Source organism: Rhamphochromis longiceps, linkage group LG1 (assembly GCF_057381845.1).
Source record: "Rhamphochromis longiceps isolate RC_006_pf linkage group LG1, R_longiceps_female_GT1.1, whole genome shotgun sequence".
Lineage (NCBI taxonomy): Eukaryota > Metazoa > Chordata > Actinopteri > Cichliformes > Cichlidae > Rhamphochromis > Rhamphochromis longiceps.
The window spans coordinates 28,404,783-28,431,170 of NC_140557.1; the positions used below are offsets into that span (position 1 = coordinate 28,404,783).

The following is a 26,388-nucleotide window of genomic DNA, read 5'->3' on the forward strand; positions in this document are numbered from 1 at the left end:
AAGCTGAGACTAACTAGCTTGAATGTCCTGCCGCATACTGACAAACACAAATGAGAGAGAACTAACTCCTCGGTAACCGTTTCGTCTTGATCTACAGCCTGCGCTGTAAAAAATGAGAGTCATCATTTAAATAGGAAGTGTACCCGCTCTGCAAAAATGATATTGTTACCTAAAAGATTATAAATGAGGTGTGTAATAACTTCAGAAAACTGGGCTTCTCCAATATTTCCACGTTAATTTACATAAACTAACTAGGGCGCCCCTGTTGATCAGTACCCATCAATAATGCTCATGACTTCCTACATTCACTACTGGCATGCACAAAACTAAACCCGACAGTCTGTAAGAGATGCAGTCATTCAGAAGCTTTTATTGCCTTGTTAGAAATTATGCAGCGAGACGTTCACTGCCAGTACCTGAACTAACCTTCCACGTCTTTTGTGCAGAGCAGCCACCCTGAAAACCTGACCAGGGAAAGAAAAAAATAAGCCAGACAGTAAATAATAAAATAAAATAAAAACAAAACCTATAGTGTACATCCGTGTGTATCTGTAGAGGTAAGTTAATAAAGACTGACAAATTATGGCATCCAGTTATTCAAAATAAGGCAAAAAGGACATAAACATAAACACAATGATCTATGATCAGATATCTGACACTAATTACAGCTATGTAAATGTTGACTTCATGTACTAAGATTAACTTCATGTACTTTGTAAAGAAGACGCCGATTTCAAGTTAAAACAGTCCACTGGGGGAGTTTTACTACAATTCAGAATTGCTTCGTTTTTTTTTTATCATTTTTCCTTTAAGTGTTTAGACTTTTGCTAAAATTTTCCCCCAAATTCACAGCCGCTCAAATGCTGCTTCAAAGTGTTTTCCACAAATCCTGAAGTTCTGACGGTGAAATCCTCGGCACTTCCATTTTTCAGGTTTCTAAAAACGCCTCAGAATTCACAAGACGTAAGGCTAACATGATCTCAGTGTCCTCGTTAGTAGCTACAACCGTGGCTCGTGTGGACTTCACTGCATCCTATCACTGCAGAATAATGCTTGTTTGTGTGTGTTTGGTTGACAGTGATCAAACAGACGTTCATCCTCTACTGCTTGGTCTGCTTCAGCTTCTCGATGTGATGACAGAGCTTTAGCGCAGGGCCCAGCTTCAGACCCATGTACTTCATAATGACGTCACTGCGCAGCAGCATCAGTGCCTTCCCATCAATCTCCTGTAGGGATAAGAGGATGTTTTCAGCTTGGTACATACTTCATACTTTCTCTAAAACCGTCTAATAAAAATGTTAATGACTTTAACCAGACAACTTCCTTTAGCACAGCAAAGTAATGTATTGTGTATACTACTGTAGACCACAAGAGGAAGATCAGAGGTCGTCTTCGTCCATAATGTATGTTACTTAACATTTCAGTGCATGGCTGTTTGTTGAATTAAAATAAAACGAATTTTTATAAAAAAAAGAGTGAGGTTAATTTAAATGAAATACTCACGTGTTTCCTGAACAGTTCCACATGCGGCCCGAGAGTGTGGGGATCGGCTTCTTGGACAAACCGTATGACATCATCAACCGACCAGGAGGAAGCGCCGTTTCCGGAAGCATCTTTGTCCTGTTTCATGTGGTCTGGACCTGTTGTTGAGCTAGCTGCTGCGAAGAATGAGAGCAAAAGGAAGGAAAAATAAATGAAGAATTATCAGAAAGGAAAGAAATGATCCCTGCAATAGTTTGATGTTAGGGTGAGCTGTTAACACGGCCTTGATATTTGTCTCAAAATTTGTAAAAAAAAAAAAAAAAAAATTGGGTTCACAATAAAAGTAAAAGGGAAAACAAAACCCACGAGGCGAATATTTGTCTGTGTAGTGGTTAAAGAAAAACCTGGTGTGTCTGTGACTGTGTGTAATTAATCCTACCCTCCACTCGTCTGTGTGCACACACTGGGCCAGGTTCAGTGGGGTTGGAGCTAACTCGTCGGAGAGGCGGCGGCGTCTGTGCGTGTCCGGGGTAATACGGACGCTCCCTCTTGGCTGCTCTGTAGTCTGGCGTGTTGTGAAGAGGGCGGGGGCTCGGAGTGGGATCCTTAGAGGGATCGTTGTTAGGCAGGCCGTTCTCAGCAACACACAGTGGTTCTGTTTCAATAAAGAAAGAGGAGGAGATTAAGACTTCATGAGTGCAAGAAGAAAACTGGGGGAAAAAGCACGATGTACACAATGACACGTTGACAGACTCATTAAACAGCAGCGTGTCAAAAACTTTACACTACAACACACCACACTCCATCAAAGCTCGTAATAAATTTGAAAGCTTAAAAGCTCACAACCTTTAATCTTTCTCTTTAAAAAAAAAAAAAAAAAATTAAAGCTCTTCACTTTTACAGTCAGTACATGCACACATTTCCCCCACCTGACTTGGCCCTATTGTAGAAGCGAGAGTTGTTGGTGTAGGGGCTGAAAGGCTGCGAGCTGAAGAGACTGTCACTCTCCAGATGTTGGCACATGTTCTCCAGGAACCGCAGCACAGAAGAAGCACTGGAGGCAGAGGGCAGCTTCACATAGCGGATACCATGCTCTGACCGCACTGGAGGCAAAACATGGCAGCTATTAGTTTGCATCTGAGTGTGCGTGCGCGCACACACAAACACACACACACACACACACCACACAATATGCATTCACAGCTAAAGAAAACAGCAGATGGTTTTGGGTTAGCAGCACTCTCCATTTATAAACCTGCATATTTCACCCCATCCCACACGGCACAACACCCTCCCATCCAAGCCAAGCCTGCACAAATCCACAAATTAAAACCCCTCTCCCCACCCAACCTCTCCCATAGCCTTCCCGATCCGACCCCCCGAGGGAGACTCAATCCCAGAATCCCAAACCAGGTTAGACACACATGTCACTTCTTATTACAGACACAGTGCTCACATCAGCTGCTGCCACAGGCACCATCTTTTATTCCACCTCTCTCCTGCCTCTCTCACACACACACACACACACACACACACACACACACACACACACACACACACACACACACACACACTCTAGGACGCACAGTGTTGGAAACTCGAAATTAAAGGCGCTGTTTTATAAGATGTGATAATGATTGTGAAAATATGCTCTTGACAATTAAATACTTAACCATCATTTTTTTGTCACTTTTTGTAACAATTACAGAAAAAGGACAAAGCATTTTACTCAAATACATGTTAGATGTGTCATCGACCTTCATTGATATCGATTATTAGATATTATATTGTTCACATATTATTCCATGGTGTTCTCCTGATTTACCTCTAATGACTTCTCCTCCTGTATGGGACTGGCTCTGCAGAAATGACAGCAGTACAGAGGGCTGGTATGTGCAGTCGACGCAGGCCTGAACAGCCTGCTGAAGCACTGCGTTGACTGGAGCTGGACCGAAGTGGTCTGGGAGTTGCTGCACCAGTTTTCGATCAAGATGCGGGCCGTAGTCACCGTGCTTGTTCACATAGACACACACTGAGATGGCACAAATACAGGAAACATTTGCAAAGAACACAAAAGAATTAGACTTAAAAAAAAAAAAAAAACAGATAGCAGAATACAAATTTTAATTGGAGTTTGATCGAGGCTGTTGTTACTAAAACTTAAATCGACAATTTATATATAGACTTTAATTTAAAACAGATACATTCGTTTCCACTCCGTAGCACATTATGATTGGCATGTTTTGACAATCTGCAGTCTCTCATGTACACAATCCTTGATTTAGTCATTTGTAGGAACCTATTTGAGTATTCTTGGTTAAAGCTCTACACGTACAAACTGCAGACAGACATGCCCCAAAGCTGCTTTAGCATTGCATTAGTTGAAGGCTCAAGGGCATTGTAATCCTGAAAAGTGAACCACTGATTCACTCTGTTTTTTCCAAGAATTTCTCTGTATTTGGTTGGATTTTCCTTCCCTTAGTTCCATAGTCCCCTCTTAGCAGCATGCTTCCTCTGAAGGGATGGTAACCAGATTAACCAGGTGATGAGTAATGGCTATGGTTTGTAGAAACAGAGAAGAGGTTTTTGGCAAAACTTCATAATATTCAAGGTGCATGGCAAAGGAGCATAAAGTCTGAAGTGGTTCTGTTGTATAAAGAACAACGTGACTACCTTCATCAGGGCCAAATAATTTTTCCATTGGTGGCTCATCAGAGAATACTCTTCCTCTTACTTACATCTTCCTCTTCTTTGTTATGTCCTTTTAGTGCCATTTGGTCCAATTTAAAAAAAAATCATGAGAATAGATAATTCATGCTACAATCCATCAAAACCCCAACATACTCTAATCTCTGTAAACAGAGTAAATGTAATCAGTTCTGCTCATTTCAAGCTTCTTCCATTTCGCACAAACCAGGTTAGACCCATTTCGGGTTTCTGTTAGAAGTATGATAGGGAAAGAAAAACAATCACAATTTCATCTAATTCATGTTAACGTCTACAAAAATAAAGCACACAAAATCATTTGATCAACCTTCCTATAAATATTTAGTATTGAGGCATTAAAATCTGTTTTGGTTTAGGTTTTTTTTACCTGTGCAAACTACATTTGTGCTGTTGTTAAGGTTGTTGTTGTCCGCTGAGACGTGGCTGATACTCAATCTGGTCTCTGGAGGTGGAGCTGTAACTGATGACGCCCCCAGGGACTGTACCACCCGAGGCTTCTTCTGAACCAAAAAACAAACAAAGCCTTTCTCAGTAAATCTCAGTAACCTACCTACAAAGGCTGTTAGATAATCATTTATTAACTGTCTCTTTTAACTCTTCTTCACATGGATGGCACTGCATACAGTGGCTTTTAAAGTAAGGACATTTTTACTTATACTTTCTTTTTTTTTATCAGTAATCAACTTTTGACTATTTTCTCTTTCTCTAAACCATTTCTGACATGGCAGAGTCACTGGCCAAGAGACTGTGGCTCTGGTGACATCTCACCTTGTTCTTAGGCTTAGGTCCTCTCTTCTTGTGTGGTCTGGGGGCCAGTTGAGTCTCAGTGCTAGTTCTGGCCGGGCTTTGTGACGCTCCATTTACCGCTGCTGCTGCTGCAGCTTCTGCCGCCGCTTTCAATAAAGCGATAGTCTGGGATTTGGGACGACGACCGCGGACACCCTTGCGTACAGGGAGGGGAGGCAAGGGGTTTGGCAGTCGGTACGAGGTCTGCATGGAGGAGGAGTTAAAAGACGAGCGACGTGTAGATGAGGTGGAAGAAACAGGGGCAAGCAGGGCACCAGGGAGGGTAACTGGAATAAAAGAGGATATGGAGAGACAGAATAAGTACATGGAAAAGATCTGAGAGATATAAGAAATCAAGATACTTCTCATTACTAAAAAGATGACATTCTAAAAGCTATTGGGCTGCAATTAGCTGCATCGCTTTCAGTTAACTTTTAACCCCGTAAAGCCTGAAACATGAAATAATTACTAGAATATCCTAACTTTTTAAAATTGTGTTTATTGAACCTTCTGACCTTTGAAAAAAATGAAGTGAAATATTAATCAGCATATGTGACTTTTTGTGCACATTTTTGTGCAATTCATTGCTTACAGTAGTTCATGTCTCTTATTGGATGCGTCAGGTTTTTTAAGGGGAAAGAAAAAAATCACACTGATGATGTAGAGGTGTCAAAAACTCATGTATCAGATGAGCTCCGTTTGGAATTACAAGGTTAACAAAGTCATCTTTATTCAGATTACTTATGAAAAAAAGGAAAAGCATCAAATAAGAAGCTAGAACCAGCAGATTTACGGATTTTGTTTGTTGCTTAATTAAAATGATTATTTAATTATCAAAATATTTGCAGATTGACTTTTATTCAGCTGGCCAGCTAATTATTCAATAACTGATGGTGCTTTACACACAGCAGCGCCCTAATCATATTTACTCTCCACCCATACAGAGGCTTTAAATTAAGATGTGCAGAGAATCCACTTTGCTGTAGGTCGTTGAGCCAAAGCGTGGAAAGCAAAAGTTAAAAGAAACACAAAAGCTGCGGGAAATGAATAACTGAGTCCTGCAGAGGAGATTTGTTTTGATTTTTCAGAGTCCCCTGGGATTGACAGGTCCTTTGTCTTCAGCTCCTCCCCGTTCTGAAATCAAAGTCAAAAGTCACGAGTCCCCAGAGAACCGCCTGAGTTTCCATTTTCATTTCAGTTTCACTTTTCAAACAAACAGAGAATTGTATGATTCTTTGTTATTTTGTGAGTTGGGACCATAATCTTTTGGCTACTTTCTCAAAAAAAAAGAAAAAAACAAACAAAAATAACAAACGCAACGATACATCTAACCTATATCTGAAATATTAACCTTAGGGGAAAAATAATTAGCAAAGAATACTATATTAATAAAAATAAGACATATATAAATATACAGTTGTAATGTTTAAGGTTTTCAATGGCTTTTCTTATTACTTAAGGATGTTGTCAGATGTTGTGTAAACTGTAAAAACTAGTCACTGACATCAGTATTGTGAAATGTTAGTACTGCACACAGGCTGACATCCAGCATGGGATAAGCTGGGGTCACGTATACGTGCTTCCCCAGAACAGAGACTCATGATCTGGCCTTCATCCCTTATGTCAAAATAAAAGACTCCACCTCCTCCAACCCAAAACAAATGAAAAAGAAATGTTGAAAAACAATCTTAAACAACTCACATACAATTTCCAACTTAAAACGCTTTATTTGAATATACCTGAAAGAAATAACAGGTACTTTAAATTCCAATCAGCAGGTGTTAAAATAGTAATAAAGTGACAAGGAAGTGAGAGGAAAGGTAACAGCCCCTGGTACACAAAAATATGACTATGCAGTGGCACCAGCAGCCCTTTTTCATTTTTCATTAGCCTCAGCATGACACTGTGATAAAATCATATAATTATCAGAGTAAATGTGTGAAAGAAATGTAGCCAGATAACAGAAAAAGAAAGAAAGAAAGAAAGAAAGAAAGAAAGAAAGAAAGAAAGAAAGAAAGAAAGAAAGAAAGAAAGAAAGAACATCTCCTATTTCAATACAAATGTATAGCTTAGTGAGAGCAGGGGCTTGAGAGTGCATGTTAAAGCTCTCAAGGGGCGAAAGCTTTCATTAGAGCCCTTGACTGAAGCAATATGGAGCGACTATGGAAGGTCTACGGTATTCTCTGAGGGGCCAGTCTGGGCGCCCTGAAAGCTGCTTAATTGGGAAATGACTGAAAGTGGGCGTAGAAGAGAGCAGTGTCTTATTTCAGGGGGCGAAGGCTCACTTGCTCACCAGGAGCGGTCACACAAAGCGAGCTCAGAGAGTGGCGGCGATACCAACCTGCACGCACAGCGGTACGCTCATTCACGCTGAACTCAGAGTAGAAACCCTACAAAGGCAGATCAAAATATCTTTGCAGGGTACCAGTCAGTATCAGCGGGTTTAATTCACCGTAGGGAATCTCGGTTGGGGCTCTTCTCTGATCTTTCCCCGCTGCAAAAAAACATAATCCGGTCACATATGTGACAGCTACCGACGCCAAATGTAACATTTCCACACTAGTGATTAATGTCATATCCTAACACATCCTGGTTTTGTTGTCACATTAAAAAAAAAAGATTGAGCTTTTCAAAAAAATTTAAAATCTGCTTATGAAGTACTTTCATTTAATGCTGTCACTGTGGCAGTATCGCATCATATTGGCTGTCTCAGTCTGTTCCAGCTGCACGGTGAAGCTATATGTTTACACTGAGCAAAGCTAACCCGATACCCTCACACTGAAGGTCATTTCACACCCTGTGGATTTGAAGTTTCACTGCACAGACTTAATGATGCTTCAAATTTAGGAGGCTGCATGCAAAAAAGGCTTAAACAGTAACTGCTGTATGTCCACATGTGAAGACAATTCAGTGCTGTGCTGGGAAGCTGTGGGTCCTTGCCTTTATTCGGATTTAACTTTGACTCGAGCAACTCGCGTAAAATCAGGAAGGAGTCAACAGATTACGATAATTAGCCCAAGTTATTCACCTAGCCCCAAAATCTCCCAGCTCAAAAGCCTAACCCACAAAACTCAGACGACTCAATGAGCCAAACTACAAACACTACAGGACACCACCAGAGGTCAGAGCTGTTTGGGTGATCCACACAATATTAGACACGTGATCTTGAGGCTAATCTGTGCTGTTAATGCATCACAAATAAACAATCTATCAGATGTGTCTGTAACAAAGCACTGTTCCTAGATCCAGCAATCACATTACAGCCACTAATCGCACATAATCACATCTCCTGCATTACACCAATTCTTTAAATATCTGCATAGCAATTAAAAAAAAAATCAGTGTACCTTTTCATGTGCAATCAAAATGCCTTTATCTGGGTTTGTGTACATTTTGTAAGTGTGTAGATTTGTATATTTTCTCAAATTCATTCCAAAAAGAGACAAGAAGATTTTCATAATATAGTTCCCTATTTAGTGGTCTCATAGTGGGCATGTGCAAGAGTAAAATTATACTGTTAGTTGAGTTTTACACCTTAGCCAGTGATGCAAAGCAACACAAAGCGTAATACAAGAAGTAGTGTCACGGGTTAAATATGTAAAATAGCACTTTTTTCATTGGTTTTAATAAGTAATGTGTATGAATACATTAAAAAACCTGCGACTGGTAAAAGTCTGGCTATTCTAAGGTGACAAATCTTAATGAGACAAGGAAAAACCTTTTTTTAATTTGTTGTTTTGGGGGGTTTTTTGTTTTGTTTCTGTATCGTATGAAAATCAGTAAATAATAAATACATAAAAAGGCAGGGACAAAAAAAGCAGCATGGCTTGCACAATGGCTAAAAGGGATTTAAAAATAAGACCAATAATAATTTTGGTTAAAAAACAAAGGCAAAACATCAATTTCAACAAACAGAAACAATAACAACAAGCAAAAATAAATAATCCCAAGTTTCCCAAAAAAAAAAGCAACAATTCTTTTTAAAATGTCTGAGCAACACATGACTAGCATGTATACAATGTAACCAAACCGAGCCATATGGTACTGATCATGACTATATAAGTCCAGCTCGACCCACTGACCTGTGTAAGAAACCGCCTGAGGAAACACGCATGTTTGGCGAGCGTGTGTGTGTGTGTGTGTGCGTTCGTGCACGCATGAGAACGGCATCACGGAGCGAGAAGTGTGTCTGCTGTCTGGGGGGTGGGGGAAGGGGCCCCACAGAGTTCCCTCTCATCTAATTACACCACAGACACACACACACTTACATGTAGAGCACCCTCAAAGCAAACAGTCCATTCACACACGCACACACACACACACTTACAGGCTGTTCCTTTGAGTGAATTTATTGCAGTGTAAAACTCATCGGCTGCAGATTTAACTGTGATACTGTGTGTAGAAAGCAGAAGGGGAAGTTGGTTGTGTGTGTGTGTGTGTGTGTGTGTGTGTGTGTGTGTGTGTGTGTGTGTGTGTGTGTGTGTGTGTGTGTGTGTGTGTGTGTGTATAGTCCCAGAGTCTTTGTCCACACACACACACACACAAAGTCTTCATCTTCAAAACACACAATATAAAACAATAAAATGAACTGACTGCATGATTACAAAAGTCAAAGACAAGTGCACATATAACAGATCTGATGTGCATTAATCGTTCCCGGAGCCTTCTGCAAACAAAATCCTGATGCCTTGCACACAGAAAGACATGATCAAAAACACATGGAGCTCTAAACTTAATTACAGCCAACAATACTGTTAAATCCTCAGACTCTTAGTCAGTCTGTCTGGCAGCAGTCACTGGTCTCTAACAATGAATGTGAATGAATGCAAAAAGACTCAAAAAGTCATCAAGCTAAACAAAGAAAGCAGCTTGAACCCTTCACACCAAACAAGTCCTCTACACTTGTGAAACAACTTTTCTGTGAAATGTAGGATCACTTTTCACTTCCTTTTTTTTTTTTTTAGCTTTCGATACAGCAACACCATAAAGGGAATCGGGAGTTTTCTAGTAAACTACACAATCATTTCAATTATATTAACAAGAAATTATATGAACGCACTTCTACTACCACTACTTCCTGTTTTGAGGAAATTCATGATTGTGTCCAGCATTGTTAATTTGTTAGATTCTCAGACATGTTTCAGTTAGAAAACAGCAGATTTGTAAAACACAGTGAAGCACAGCGCACTCAGAAACATGTTACTGCTCCAAAATCAGACAGCAGATCACTATGTGTGTGAAACTGTAGCTCACATCAACCTCACAAGAAGTTTTTCTTTCATTTGCACAAGCGCAAAAAGAATATTAACTTGATAAACAAAGGCGACTCACCAGGAAATCCTCGGCAGGGAAACGAAGAGCTTCACTTCTGCAGTTGTGGCTTTCGTAGTAGTAGCAGTATTAGTAATACTGGAAGTTAAGGCAGCCGCTAGCCGATAGTAACAGTAGTGTGTATAACAATACTAGTGAGTGAGAACAGTTGCTTCCTGGTTCTCTCTTTGAAGCAACTCTTTATTCTTTCAGCCTGTTGTTGATTTCTGTCCCAGCCTGTTATTTCCTCTTCTTAACTTTCTCTGATATCCTGTCTTCATCTGTACTTTGTTGTCTATTTTTTGCGCCTCTATCAGCTGCTTTCTCAGTTTGCCTCCGTGGGTCTTTCCTCTCTCCGTCTCTCTAGCTTTCTCCCGGCAGAAGCCCACAACAAAGCCCACGCTGCTCCTGCTTTTGCCATTGGTCGAAGCTGCTGCAAAGCTTCCCTCCCAATGAATGAGCAGGCGGGGTGAGGGGTGAGGGAGGGGTGGTAAGATTTGCATAGGGGTTTTGGGAGGAGTAAAGAAAAGGAGGGAGGGAAGGAAGAGTGGGTGTGTGGAGGGAACTGAGTTGAGCCCTTTATTAGTGTTATCTGTAGGCTATATCGACAGTCTACATCAGTCACCTGCTTCTAAGCAAGCCTCTCGGGAAAGGGGGAGATGAGGGAGGGGACAGGGGTTAATGGTGGGGCTCCGGAGCGGATGGGGGATGGGAAAGTAGGGGTTGTAGGGGGGGAAGAGAGGTTAACCTGGATCAGAAGAGTCCTGATTGAGACGGGTGAAAAGGGGCAAACTCTTGGAGTTGGCGCACACACAAGCAAGCTCACACTCAACATAGAAACACACACACACATACACTGTCGCAACCAAGGAGCACCCACACCCCCCACCAGTGTAACCCTAGCCTATTCAGACATTCCCTGATGAAAGATGGTCAGGTCCAGCATCAGGAAGCAGTGGCATAGTCGGATAGCACCCTCACTCTGGAACAATGCGGAACAGAGCAGCCAGAGGAAGCCAGCATGGGAAAAGTCCCTTCAGAGACAACTTAATCTGTTTCTAAAGGGAAAAAAGGAGTGCTGATGTTGCAGATTCAAGAAAAAAATATTTTCTTAACTCTACAGCACTAATAGACCTATGTTCATTTGATAACATCATTGTTTTTTATGTCTGCTTTTGCAAGAATGCTTTCTTTCCTTTGCACTGATTGTTACTGAATGTCTAAGTCCAATATCTTCCTGCTTGTGTGCCCATTAAGCATACTGCGGGTATAAAGTGAGACTTAGAAATAATTAAAGATGTGTAAATCCTGTGCATAAGAATCTAAGACGACGAGAAGTATTAATTTGCCTCAAAACAAACAAAAGATGACTGCCGTGTGTCAACGTGTGTCAACGTGTGCTAACATGGCGACGAGCTCTACCCTTCATGCATTATTCAGAGAGAAGAGACAAATATACTAACACAAAGACGCATCACACCAAAAGTTTAAAAAAAAACAGGCATAATGACAAATACTTACAGTACAAAAAGGAAAATAATTACACCCAATCTTGGCGTCCCCTGTAGCTTCTTTCAAAAGTATGTAGCAGGGTCGCAACAGGAGAATTTTGATGAAAGCTAATGAGAATTTTTAAACGTAGTAGTAATTACAGAGTCTCTCACTCCTGTTCGCACATGCACAGATAATTATCAGCTCATTAACACCTCAACCAAGCCCTACTTATTCACTTATTCGCATCCAAACATGGTAGCTGTCTAGTGGTTTACATTATTCTTTTTTCTCCCCCTCTTCAGAGTGCACACAAAGGGAAAAAACCTCACGCACACACAGACTTGGAGATAGTTTCACAAAGAAAGGCTGAGACTCTGGTTTTGATCACACTAAAAACAGATGTTCAAAGCAGACGTTTTCTCTCTAAATACCTTTGTTTTTGTTGTTTTTTAGTTTTTGTTCTTACCTTCTGTTTTCATTCATTTTTCTAGCATATCCTGTTCTATTTTAGTCGCTGGTTTAGATTGTTTGTGTGGGCTTGTTAGTGTCACTGTTTGCGTAGCAGCGTTTTACCATTAAAAAAGCAGCACTAATTCACTACAAACCGTGAGTAAATCAGGAGCTTAAACAATGGCTGGCGGAGCAGCACTGTTAAATCACTCAGCTGTATTCATTTCAGATGGAAAAAAGAAAAAGTCATCTGGAAGAATTCAGGAGTTACAATGACATTTCACTGGAAGAATGCACAAAGTCTGCAGATGAGGCTTTCTCTGTCCTTCTGTTAACCCGTCTGTCACACTCAAAATTGCTTCCAAATGGAATAACTAACAATGGCCTCATTGCTGTAAAACTGAAGGGGACTGCTGGATGTTCACTCACTTGCTTAAACACACTAAACCACATAATAAAAAGCCAGGTTTTGTCAGTTCGGGAGGGGGGGGGGGGGTGTCACTTTTTTGTCACTTTCTGCAACTTGTCAGAGTTCATATGAATCAAGACGATTGCACACTGGCTGTTTGAATTCAGTTCAATTCAATTCAATTCAATTAGCATCATTGTCAATGCCACAAAAACGACGAGACAGCGCAGCATCTCCATAAATTACAGCAGCAGTTAGGTGCGATATTCACACCTAAGAGTTCACGTTATAGTTTCCAGTCTTCTGAAGGTCTTTTTAAGTCTTTGGACATTGGCCGCTTTTCACTCATTTTCCATCTAGTCCTTCTACCTGAACATTTTCACATTTATGTTTCTTTTGTCATTGTTTAGTCACTTAACTAACCAGTGAATCATTCAAGCACCTAACTCTAACCTAACCAGTTTATGTAATGTTTTTCTACACATAACATAAAACTTAATCGAATTTAACAAGTTTTCTGTTATGTGTAGACATAAGACAGGTGTGTTGTGGTTATTGTAGGTACTTTGTTACTAGCAGGCTTTTATTTAAAAAAAAAAAAAAAACATTTCTTTGGTTGAATTAATGAAAACTGCCAAAGATAACACAGTTTGACAGGAATAAAATAGCATTTTTGGGCCATCAAAGTGATTCCCGAAGAAATTTTGACTGAACATGTTGCATATCTAAGCATGGTGTGCAGTGTGTCCTTAAACAAATTGAGGAAACTGTTCAATTATAGGACAAAAGAAGATGTGGTAGGCCTAACAACTACCTACAGCAGATAAACAATATTTGAAAGTCATGTCATTAAGACATAGGAAACAATCCAGCAAAGACTTCTGGCCCTTCAGTTGATCCGTCCAGAAATGGTCTCAAGAGTGGCTGCCAAAGAAAGCATTATTAAAGAAAGGAAATGGGGAGAAAACGATGAGGTATCCAAATTACACAAGAACTGGACTGAAAATCATCGGCAGCAGATCTGAAATTTGATGGTAATTCCATGGTTCTGCCATGGTGTGGCTCTGTATTTCAGCCTGTGGTATTGGAAAGCTTAACAAAATTGACAGAATTACGCACACAGCCAAGCACCACCAGATTCTGATCCTCCACTCAATACCATCTGGAAAGCATCTGATTGGCAAAAGCAGCTGGCATCCAAGAGCATCAAAGGTCTGGAAATCTCCTTCAAGAAACCTGGAGAACTATTCCTGAAGACTAAGAAATGACAAGCTTACCTAAGAGAGTTGAACAATAAAGGTGATCATACCAAATATTAAATTTCAAGCAGATATAGAATTGTACAGACTCTGTTTTTGCCTCATATACTGTATTTTCATTAACGTCTACACACATTTCAATAAATTGCTGTGCCCATTTCACACTTTTGTAGCAAACTATGAAGAAATGAGGGGGTGGCTTTCCCCAGAAATAAAGACTGTGGATGGAGAACGTTACGTAACGATGCCATTTCTCACCTTTGGTGATTAATATTTTGCCAGCTTGAGTGTAATTCACAGAGCTACAGTGAGATTTAATATCTTTTTAGTGGACAGAAACACAAACAAGCTGCAAACGTCCCTGCCCCAGGACTGCAAACATGCTCTGACATGGCACATAACTGTTGTCATCCATCAGTTATGTGGACGACCCACAAAAAGACAAAAAAGAAAAAGACACACACATGCACACACCTCCCTATTAATCAAGATTCTTGCTTTATTCAGTACCACAAGCTTCTTCAAACAGGGAACACCAACAAGTGGCTAAAGGCGAGGAAACTGCTAGATGGGAGCTGATGACCTTAACAGCAAACATGGGGAGGATTGATATTTATTACACCTGCTAAACTTTGTTTAGAAACCCCAGTTTCAGAGTCAACAGACTACCTCAAGAGCCATTCGTCAACGTGATTTTGATGGATGGCAAGTGTCTAAATAGCAGCCAAAGAAACTAAACAGCTGAACTCTGAGCATTTTGCACTGGATAAAATCACATGGAAACATGCTACGTAACTGCTGAGTGTAATTAGCACGTAATGCACGCTGATTGATAGTTAATAGCTCAGTGCTGCCCTCACACTAATAATAGGAACGGAAGCTCGAATTCCCACAGACTCACACTAGGACTGTTTTGTCCCACATGCCTCCACAGAAAAACGACACAGTACTTAAAGAAGCAGCACAGTGTTTTTCTGTCTTTAGATGTTTCACACAAGCACGCGCATTTGACAGATCTTCACATAGTTGGCGAAGCATTTATAAATATTTTAAGTATTTTAACAGATGAATTTCTTGCCAAACTTTCCACATCATTAGAGCAGTCTGAAACTTTGGTCTATGCCTCTCACTATCTCGTGGCCATGTCTACTTTGCAAAATTGTCACAGGGACTTACAGTACCGGATTAAATGCAAATGTTTTCAGATTTAATCAAACAAGCTTTCTAAGAAGCTCCCAGCAATTGAAAAAGCATTTTTAATAAGAATAAAGACTACACAAGTACTGAAAACTCATTAACAATAAAAATAAAAAAAGCTACAAATCCACAAGATAGATCTTTAGTTTAAGTGGACGATTAAAGACACATAATTATTCAAACAAAAAATAATTATAGGCTTTGATAAAGATCTTCAACATTAATGATCTTTATGTTGTCATCTCCTGTGATATTTTTCCTCTCCAGTGTCCAGAGACATAAGCTCAATTTTCTCCACATACGCTGCACTAACGTTTAAGGCATTAGGTCTCATTGTACATACTTAATTCAGCAAAACAGGACAAATAAGTTCCCCCACATACAAAACCTTTCAGAGGATTATAAACTGAAATGTGTTCTTTCCGAGCGTACGTGACCAAAAACTGTATCTCCGTGGAAAAAATCAATGATTGCCGTTTTGCTCTAGCTGCCACACAACTTTGTCACGTCTTCAAAAGGGCAAGAAGGAGGAAAGAGCAGACCGAGCTACCGCACATTAAAACAGCCTGCAGTTATGGAAAGCAGCGCTAATGTATGATAAAAAGATCAGAAACTGGAATCTGCTTAAGCTGAGTCTTCAGGGAACTCTGCAGACTCTGTGTGGGGGTCAGAGCGGTGGGTCATAACCCCGCCAACCGAGCCAAGTCAACACACACAAAGAACAAATACAACTGAAGCCTTGACATTCCTAAACTGGTTAGCTTTACAGATTTTTTGCACTTTTGTTAAACAACCTTGACTACGGACCAAGACAGTCCATTGTCTGAAAAGCTTCTGGTGCTGCATAAACTATATTGATTACATTCTTATATTTATTTATTACAGTTTAATACATTATTTCCAACTCCTGCTGCTTGGAGCTGATTAAAATAATTATTGTGAAAAGGCTCTGCAAGCACCGCCTGCTATATGATTTCAGACAAAGAAACCATCTTGAAATATTTGACCTGTTATAAAAAATAATGAGTAACACTTAAGAACAGGGAGCAGTGATTATGACATCTTTTACTGGTAATAACATCATCATGATAGTGATACTTAATCCGAGTATTTACATTTTATTTTATTTCAGTTATTTTTATAATCTCATTACACTTTAACTACAACTTAATCACACCATATGAGGCTAAAGCTTCACCTCAACTGGCTCATTAAAACTAATAATAGCTGATTAATAATGAATTAACTTAAAGCATTTTGCTCATAATGCTTGTGTAAAGTTACTAGATCAGGAATTATAAATATTGGACTGTTTTAAATTAGGTTTTGTTGTTTGTTTTTGTGAAGTATCTGAATATCCTTATCATTATATAAAACACTGTAACATCCTTAATGTAAATAATCAACCCACTGAAGGGAGAAGTTTTTTTTGTGATTGTTCTTAACTTCTGTTTTCAGCCATTGTGCTTCTCATATCCTGTCCTGTTTTAGTCACTGTTTCCGACTCTTTGCGTTGGTTCATTTGTCTGTGTTTATTTTACTGTTAGCCTCACTGTTTTACCATAAAAGCCTAACCGGGGGCAACATATACAAACTTGTGGCTACAAATCCTACGTAGCCTACATAGCACAGGTCCATTTATTTTCTTGCTGCTTATCCGACCAGGAGTGCAGCGGGACTGCAGTCTATCCATGCTGACACTGGGCAAAAGGCATAATTCTTAATTCCCTTGTATGGTTTGCAGCATTTGAGCATTTGTGAGAATAAATAATAAGACACACACACAGAAATGCATATTAGCTGTAATACAATCAACACAAAATGCATCTATTCCTCACAGAGCTGAAGCTGACGGACCAGCTCACTCTCAACGTTCACACCACAACAAATTGAGTAACTGAATAAACGCAGTTAATTTCACTTAATCAAGTAAACGACTCGTTGCAAACTTAGCACCCTCACAGTTTGCCACAGATGATTTTTTATTCAAGATAATCCTGTTTGCGTCCCTCTGCACGTCTATGTAAATGCAGGGTACAGTTCCTGTTGTACACAGTGAATCTCTTACTAACCAATAAATAAAATGTCAGCAGAAATATGAAGAGAATATGACGCTAATCTGACTGAAAGAGTTTCAAATGTTTTCTGATGCAAAGTAAAAACTGAAGCTCTGACAGAAAAATAAGGCACTCCTATTTTAAGACAAAGCCTGTCTGTCTTTTAAAATGGCGAGAGCGAGACTCGCGCTTCTTCTCTCTATTTAAGCGAAGTAAAAACCTCAAGCCTATTTAAAGAGAAGTGAAAGCACACAACAACTAGGTCAATACTTTGGTTTTTACAACCATGTTTCACGCACACAGCTATCTCTGCCACTCTGATCTCAATGTAATGCCACAGCTCCGACACACGTCAGCATTTATGCTCTGCTGCTCTCTAGAGGCCAAAACGTGTAGTGCCCGAGATCTGACCAAGATTACCAACCAGGAATAAATAATAGAAGGCTTGGTAATTAATTCCGTAAATTTGAGCCAAACTTCTCACATAGGAACCTTCCGTTCCATAATAACATGAATCCCATTGCTAAGATAAAATTACTGAACACAACAAACCTCTGCCTGCGTTTGTTTTTGTTTTGTTTTTTAATTTCACAAAAAAAATATATAATGACAGTGAGTGTTCAAAACATCTGGAAATTGTCCATCTGAGGACCATTCACAGAGAGCCAATTTATGGTGTGAAGTCAGTGGACACAAAGACACTGAAAGCTTCAGTGATCCAGTGGCTTTGAAACCAGGACCTTCTCGCTGTGAACTGTTAGCATCTCCCCCCCCCACCAGCCACCTAGTAGATACACCTATGGTATCAATTTCAAAATCCTACGTAGCCTTGTTCTAAAGTTATCGCATTCACAAGATTTTCAGGAAACTCAACCTCTGACCTAGAGGTCGAGGTCACTGGCATTCAAATAGATATACTTATGGTATCAGTTTGAATATCCCATGTCACCTCATTCTCGAGTTATTTATTTTAACTGTTTATTCACATAAACAGATTTTTTAAAAATCCCTAAAAATGCATGAGAAAAAACATATGAACCAAAGCAGCACTCACAGAAGTTTCCGGGTGGCTGCAGGTTGTGTTTCGTCAGGGCACACCAGCCGACAGGGAAGATGTCTCTGGAGTCGAAGGGGCACCAGTAGTCAAAGGCGCCTCGCCAGCCGTCGAACATGACAAAAATCTCCTGACCTCTGACCTCACCCACTGTGGCAGGACAAATCAGGTAAGGGTTCTTCCTGTCCACTGCCTCTAGCTTCATACCAGGCTGAAAGTAGTTTTTGGCAGGGCTGGCAGGTTCCTAAAGAAACACGTAAATATACATGCAAATAAAATGAATCCTGCAAATCTAATGGAGCTTTATTTTAATGGCAGATAAACTGTGCAGAAGGTGAAAGTGAACCACGGAGCCCACATACGGAGTAAGATTTCATTGTGTGATTAAAATGGACAAAATTAACTTAGTAAAGGCCGTGCTGTTGTTTGAGCATATAAAAAAAAATCCCTAAAAAACTGTTTACTATTACAAATTTCTATCCAGTTTTTAAACATTATTTTCACTAAACATAGCTGCCCTCTTCTTTTTTGTCATTACCTTCTTAAAAGCCGAGGCTGGGGCCATCTCTGCACCGCTGAGCGTCCGTAAGAGGAACATGGGCCAGGAGGAGGCATTCATCCTGAAACCTGTACACAAGGCCAAAACAATTCAGTTTAACCTGATTGTTAATGCTGCAAATTACTGACCAGGACTTCTCTTCACGTTCACACTGGATTTCTACATGGTTCTTCCACAAATATGATGAAGCACCTTTAAGTGCAGGATATTTTTATTCTGTTTATTTTAAAATAGGACTCAATGTCACCAAACTGCACTTAAAGACGAAAACATTTTCAAGGAACACTTGTGCTTTTCCTACTATTACAAGTCGAAACACACATACAACATAACATACACCCTTTTCCAACATACAGTCACTGGGAGAGTTCAATTAGGCAAATTAAGTACAAAATTATTTTGTGTATGCTCTAAAACCAAATAATACCGATCATAATGTTATGTTTTCAATGCATTATGTACATGCTTCTCATATTTTGTTAAATATATTTGAGTAAGTTTTTAGTTTCTAGGAACTGTAATCATTCAGATATTTCAATTTACAAACAAACACTGAACGTTACATGGAAGTCTTAATAATCCAAATTGTTCCCGGTAACAGCAGGAAGGCACCCACCGAGCGGCGGCTGCAGCATGTCTCCGTTCCTCTCGCAGGTTCCTATTGGCTGGATGTCCAACGAGTCGACCAGCCGCCAGAAATCGTTGGTGTTGTCGCTACCATCCAGACGCAGGCGTAGCCGAGTGCCCATCATCCCCATCACCGTTGCGATGCACACCGAGTTAGAGTTGCGAGGGTCCCGTGCTTCAAGTTTCATACCTGCCTTGAAGTCATTGGTGGGGGGGACTCTGGACTGCAAAGGGATACCAACAGACCTTCAGTCATCGCTCCTTGAACATGAAAGATGAGTCTGCTAATATTCCTCGAATGTGTACTGGCAATAACAACTACAAGAAAAACAGTTGTTAGTAACCGTCTTAGTTTTTTGTGACTTTTGCAGCCTGTGTTATTTAGTCCATCTGATTATATTTGACGCGGTGCCCGAGAACCACTTTATGTCGTTCAGTATACAGTACTGTGCAAAAGTCTTGAGCCACTTCCATTTCTTTTATTTTTCCTGGAAAACAGGAAAGAGGTGCAGCAATTTTTTGAAACATGTGCACACACACAAATGGAAACACAGTATATAAGACAAAAACGGAGCTTTTACAATTCTACCAAGCTGGAAAGCTAATAATTGGTATGACCACCTTTATTCTTCAGTACAGCCTGAACTCACTCAGGCAGCTTGTCATTTCTTTAAGTCGTCTTCAGGAATAGTTCTCCGGGTTTCTTGAAAGCTCTTCCTTGGATGTTGGCTGCCTTTTGTTCTGTTCTTTGGGGAAGGCAATCCATGACTGATGACTGAAACACTCATTGTTGTACCTCTCTGCTGAACTCGTCTGTACATGCTGTAAATGAGACCTCTTGCCACTGATTTTCAGTCCACTTCATGAGTAGTTTGGCATACCTTCTCCCTGTTTCCCTATATTAAGAATGGCTTAACAGCCATTGGATCTGAAGGCTCAAGTCCATCTCTCAGGCTCTATGTCAGGTCCAGAATACAAAGAAATGAGAGGCAGAGGGCTCAGGAACAATCCTGTTGCACACATCCAGGTGATATGGATTGTGTGTTGCATGTAGATTGTGGTGTTTTGATCCTCAGTGACGTTGCTGCTGCTGCCACAGCGCTCTTTGATATTAATGCATGTAATGTTTGTAACTGTGATGTCTTTTTAATTATGGATGTATTTACTGACAGCTGAGGAAAAACACAGAAAACTTTCAAAAAGGATAACAAATGTTACAAACTGAGGAAATATTTAAGGTAAAAAGCCAGAATTAACTATTAAGGTTCATATTACAAATTGTGCTCATATGTTTGGGAGCCAGTCAAGGTTTTTCTTACAGTTATGTCTGGAAGGTTACTTTCAAGATGTAATACTTTACCAGTTTTTCATTTTTCTCAGAATTTTACTTATTAGATTTTGATAACTTTTTATTTTTCTAACAATTTAAACCGATGACATAAAGCTGAAAAATCCTTAAACCAGTGGGGTAAAGCTCATAAAAATGGGAGTTGTGCAAAATTCAGCTCTTTACTGGAAACCAATTCACTTGTCATGCATACGGCACCTTAACATTACATTTCGAACAATTCTATACTTTTAACTTTGTGGGAACAGTCTGGAGAAGGCCCTTTTCTTTTCCAGCATGACAGAGCCCCATTTGCACAAACAAAGGCCTTTAAAGGCATCGGTTGAAGTTTGGTGTGGAAGAACTTGAATGACCCTGACCTTAACCGCATCAAACACCTTTGGGATGAACTAGAACAGCCAGGCCCTTTTGCCAAACATCAGTGTCTGACCTCAAAAATGCTCTTTTGGATGAATGGCACAAAGTTCCCACAAAACACTCCAAAATCTTGTAGAAAGCCAGAAGAGTGGAAACTCTGCAAATAGGGACCAACTCCATATTAATGCCTATGCTTACTTCACAACACTGTGGATCATTGCATATGAAACAAACTCCACTCACAACACCGTGTTGACTGAAATGTTTCTTGTAAACAAATACTATATGTGGGGGGTTTTTTTAAATACACTAATCAGGAAGTACCTCTTTTGTCTGAAATCATCACAGAAAGTTTTTGTGCCAGGAAAGAAGCAATATGCTGAAAAGGGAAATTAATGATATGGCATCTTAAAAAAGCTTCTTAATGATCAAGTACCTGTTTGAAGCAAGAGGGCGACGCTGCAGTGGAGGACGTTTCTCTCAGATATTCCTCCCAGCTGAACGGTTCTGGCACAGAGGACGGAAACAAAACGCAGATCAGTCAGATACAGAACAGGTCAAAAAAGTGTAAAAAAAATCACGTGTTAAAATAAAACCAATCAACAAAAAAACCCTTGTAATAACACTAAGGCTAATTTAAGTGAAAGGAAAAGAAGCAATCCCCACTTTATATTTATAAAAGCAAAGTAAAGCTTAGTCTGCGCAGGATGTCAGAAATACACAAAAGAACGTGAGTAATACTGTTAGAAAAGCAGGGGTGCTTTTGTTAACCTACCCCGGAAACTTACTAAAAAAAGACATAATGAGTTACTAACTGTGGAAGTGGTGACACTGCAGTGGCTGGATTAATTTAAAAAAAGGTTTAAATTAGACTGATAATGAGAGGGTTAACAAAGAGGAGTGACAAGGCAGAGATCTGCACAGCTAACCATTAGACTTGTCGAGAGCAGAGCCCGCTGTGATGCTGCTCCGTCTCTCCTTCTTCTCCTCCTTTTGATCTGAAATCAAAGCGGTGATTGAACGGCTCATCAGAATTATGGAGCTTCTGATATACAGACTTTAATTACTGTGAGAATGAAGGCATTGTAACAGTTCTCAAACTACCTCAAACATACCAAACATAAAAGACTCCAATCGTGTCTTTGTTAAAAAAACAAAAGAAAGAAAAAACAAAAGAAAATCAGCGAGGATTTTGTTTTGGGATGTACCTTCTAGTTTGGGGTTTTTGGATCAAATTGGCACAAAGGCACTGTGCAGGCTTACCTCTGTGTGGCGTTCGGCCCATGATGACTGTGCTTCTTCGGGTCAAGTCAGGCAGGCAGCTACCCAAACAGATGCTAGAAATAACACAGTCAAAAGAGTTCATCTCAGTAGAGATCAAATGTAACCACTTAATAGCCACAAGCAATTTCCGTTGAGGGTTTTCATGTAACATAAACTTATACTTACGACAACATTAGAAATTTGATTATTTCAGATAATTAAATGGAAAATACTCTGTACTAAGCCCACGTAACAACATTAACAGATTATAAACTCATTTTAAAAATGCGTCCACTTTTTTTTCCACTTAGAAAGCTGACTTTCCTCTAGTTTCCAGAATATTGGAGAATTTACTTTGGAATACTACTGCAGCTTTATAAAGCACTAAATAGTTTAGAGCTAAATTACATTTCAGATCTGCTGCTACATTATGAAAAGTCCAGACCTCTCAGATTGTCTGGAACATGTCTGCTTGCTGTCCACAAGATTAAAACTATACACCGCAAGGCAACATTCAGTTTCTATGAATTACAAACTGGGGGGGAAAAAAGCTTTTTTTATAAAATTTTCTGTCCGTGTAGTAGTCCACTCTAATGTGTAATTTCCTGTTTAGTCTGTTTTATTTTATCTTGCACTCTGTTTCGTCTAAATCTTGTTGAAATGTCTTTTTAAGTCGTCTTTCGCCTTTTCTGTCATCTGTAAAGTACACCCATTTACCTCGTTGTTTAAAATTACTTCGCAAATAAGCCTGCTTGACCTTTTTCAAAAATGCTGTGATATTTTGCTCACTCTCAACAAATCTCAGGGAAAAAGACCAAAAATGAAAAATGACTCTATCCAACTGTGTAGCCAAAGCCTACTAACTTACTCCTCTTATTGTGAATTACCTAAAAGCATAGTGAGCCGTGCTTTTGCACCAGGCGACCGTTTGTAACCATTACTTTGAGTCAAGTGCTTCTACAACCAATTGAATCCAAACATGGCTAAAAATAGTACCTACCAAACATAGCGTCCACACTTGTTTGAGTGCCAATTGTGGCACAATACAGACAAGTTAGGGAAGTACTGACAGAGCTGGATTAACATGTTTTAGTCATTTTATAGGATGAAAATCAGCCATTTCTCAAAGCCCTCTGTGTTATTTTTCTAACTGTAACCTATAATTTAACTAAACTTTCCACATTTAAATTTCAGGGGTCGTAGAGGATGCGCAAGAGCTGTTCATTGTGCAAAACAAACAATGAACTTCAAGCAGAGGCAAAGAGGTAAAACATGTCCAACAAATGCTCACTACCACTCATTTTAACTAGTTCAATTCCATGTGAACTCATCTGCTAGCAGCTTTTCAACCATTATTACTCCTTTTTCAAGAAAATCAAACTGTTACCACACTGCTTAAGCTCCGAATCTGGTCCAAAACCGAGGATCAATTTTAAGAGAAACTTCAGCACAGTGCCACTCCATGCAAATTCTGTACATAGCTACAGCTCAAACTGAAGAGAAGAAAAAAAATAATCCACAGCACACAAAAGAGACAAAAATACAAATTAAATCCACAAATCCAAAGGTTTAGATGTCTTCAGAAGCCTCACAATGTCTCCTTTCTTTGTGCTTCAAAGTTTTAGCATCTGCAATGTATTGTGGCCGACCCTCCCTCTGAAACCCCCCTCTCTCTAACCCCCCCTGTGCAATGAATCCCACTGAGTCAGAAGAAGCCATAAAGATTCCAAGCTGCCATAAAAAGCCATTAAGACGTGTGGAAGTGGGACGTCTGCTGGCAGACATGAAAAGGATTCCAGCTCCAGACCAGTTCAGTGTTTGCATTGGTTTGTCCGCCTTCCTCAAGAGGGTCAGACAAAACTGCCCCGCAGACCAGGAAGCACTTAATTTTTACAATCTCCATTTCCACTCATGCAGCCACTGATCTGGGATTAGTGCGACGTTCACAAAACGGAACAGTGAGAAGACGTGAAAAAGCCGTAACTCTCACTCAACAGGAGCTGTCAAAGTGTTTGTCACTGATTTTATTTTTATTTTTTTATAAGGCACACATGTTTAAATAAAAAAAAAATCTTTCTTATACTACAAACTGATTTTTGACTGTGTTATGTTCACTGGTCACTAAATTATTGGGATTTCCAGTTGTGGAAGAAAGCTAGCAAAGCAATAACAGAGGAACACAGAAAGTTTGTTTTGTTTCTTGACCAAAGATAAAAGAGGCCAATAAAACAAATCTCAGTCATCTTCCCCCAAAAGCTTTTTCTGACTCTTAATTAAGAGTCAAAGATACCTTGTTTATTTCTATTAATAATTAATCTAACTTCTTTTTTTATTATTAATATTTTTGTTGTTCTTTTTAGTTTGGGAGTGAAAATGTGGGAAAAAATGCTAAAATAAAAAACAAAGAAATAAAAAGTTTAAAACCAAAGAGTAATGTGGCGTAAAGGTTTGGGTTCTTATTGTTATTTTACTTTTAATTTTGAAATAAAATTTAAAGCATCACAAAAGATAAAGAGGAAAAATAAACGTGAGAGCAAAAACATAGTGGATTACAGTGCAGTACAGTAACGCTACACGTTCTTAACTGTAAACTGAGCATCTGGTAGTTTTGATTATTTCAGTTTTAACTGCATTTCAGAGACAAACAGAAAAAAATAAAGTGAGAAATTATTTATCTGATGAAGAATGAAGACGGTTGCGTGGACTCTCAACGACCAAATGGGGGAAGGTGACTTGCTGATTATTAGATAACATAATAACACCTTTACTCAACTGTTGAATAATAACTTGGTTTTTTAATTATGAGGGATGTTTATTTACGCTGCATCACTGTCTTCGCTTTTTTTTTCTTCAATAAAATGTTACAAGAGTGAGACGAGCTTCCAAAACCGGGTTTGAAACCACGCTCTCGGCCTGGCCTGGTGTTTCCTCTGTGAGGCACGACAGTTGGGAGACAGGACGGTGAAGGGATCACATTACTGCTGCTGGGAGGCTGAGGGGTGTGTGAGCCGCTGCAGGGCGTCACCTCCGCGATCATAACTTGGGATTCTTTCAGACCCCATAACTTTAACAGCAAAATATTTCTTTTCTTTTTTTTTTCCAAGTCAAACTGTTTTCGCAGCACCAGCATTAAAGATGAGTCGCATAAAAGCTTTGAAATGGAACAGCATGCAGGTTTAGAGGAAACAATAAATAAAAAAAATTAAACGTGCATTGCTCTTTTTTTAAATTTGCAGCCTGTGAGGAGGGAGGAAGTTAAATAAGCTGAAGGTAGAAATTTAAATGTGAAGAAAAGTCTGTGACGCATTTTCATTTGGGTTATGGTCACATTTAGTGGGCGGGACAGAGCTCCTCACACTGGCTAAACACTGCTAACGATACACTGTATCCACAGCGGTGTAACTACAAGGCTGCAGGATCGCGCTAAACGGGTGTTTTTCTTTTCCTCCTCAGTTGCAGAGCAATCCTCTGCATTAGTCCAGTAAACAGAAAGCAAAGGGAAAGCTGCAGAGTTCTATGTAGCTACTGTAGGCAGCACCGAGCTGCCCGTCTGCACAGACTACAGTATAAACACTGCGTGCGCTAATAGTAGGAAAGCTGAGCGCTTTTGACCGCAGCACGGAAAACAAAACAACACACGGGACTAATAAAGAGGGATGAGCCGTACCAACCGTGTCAACTGGGTATTTTGATGCGAGACTCCTCACTTTCTATCAGATGCAAGCCGCCATATTCGCTGCAGCTTCGCGCATGTCCACCGCGCAGTGCTGTAATTCATTTTTTCTTTTTTTTCCCTTCTTGTTAAAAAAATAACCAGGTTAGAGCAGGGGAAATATTAATTAGGCTTTGTATTAAGTAAGTATTGATTCATGTTGGGTATTTATATTAAACAGCATGTCACGTGGAAACGAAAATCTTTTTCTTTATGTGTATTTTTGTTATTGTGGCATGCTAATTATCACACAGGGGGTGATGAGAATAGAGATGACATGAAATGTAAGTGACGGAA

At 39.7% G+C, this 26,388-nt stretch overlaps 1 protein-coding gene across 5 annotated transcripts; it reads right to left on the reverse strand.

The window, feature by feature from the left end:
- Positions 1-303: 303 nt before the first annotated feature.
- scml2 (Scm polycomb group protein like 2) lies at positions 304-26,125 on the reverse strand. 5 transcript variants are annotated; one of them, XM_085404486.1, is made up of 14 exons: positions 26,051-26,125; positions 22,380-22,453; positions 22,046-22,114; positions 21,553-21,623; positions 19,401-19,635; positions 18,764-18,852; positions 18,226-18,469; positions 4,978-5,282; positions 4,577-4,709; positions 3,308-3,514; positions 2,412-2,585; positions 1,922-2,137; positions 1,504-1,658; positions 304-1,226 (listed from the first exon to the last, which is right to left on the reverse strand). In XM_085404486.1, the coding sequence occupies exons 2-14, from the start codon at positions 22,399-22,401 to the stop codon at positions 1,101-1,103; spliced, it is 2,046 nt and encodes a 681-aa protein (XP_085260612.1). In that variant the 5' UTR covers positions 22,402-22,453; positions 26,051-26,125; the 3' UTR covers positions 304-1,100. The 5 variants fall into 5 exon arrangements, with proteins under 5 accessions (XP_085260612.1, XP_085260628.1, XP_085260621.1 ...); XM_085404502.1 differs by having other exon boundaries at positions 26,047-26,065; XM_085404495.1 differs by lacking the exon at positions 26,051-26,125 and adding an exon at positions 23,772-24,021.
- Between the last annotated feature and the right edge of the window lie 263 nt (positions 26,126-26,388).

Excerpts from the sequence above, each read along its gene's own strand:
- scml2 (XM_085404486.1), bottom strand. The coding sequence starts at position 22,401 with ATGGGCCGAACGCCACACAGAG. Across the intron at positions 19,636-21,552 it reads CGCCCTCTTGCTTCAAACAG|TCCAGAGTCCCCCCCACCAA; the intron begins GTACTTGATCAT and ends ATCCCTTTGCAG. Across the intron at positions 2,586-3,307 it reads AGGAGGAGAAGTCATTAGAG|TGCGGTCAGAGCATGGTATC; the intron begins GTAAATCAGGAG and ends TTTTGCCTCCAG.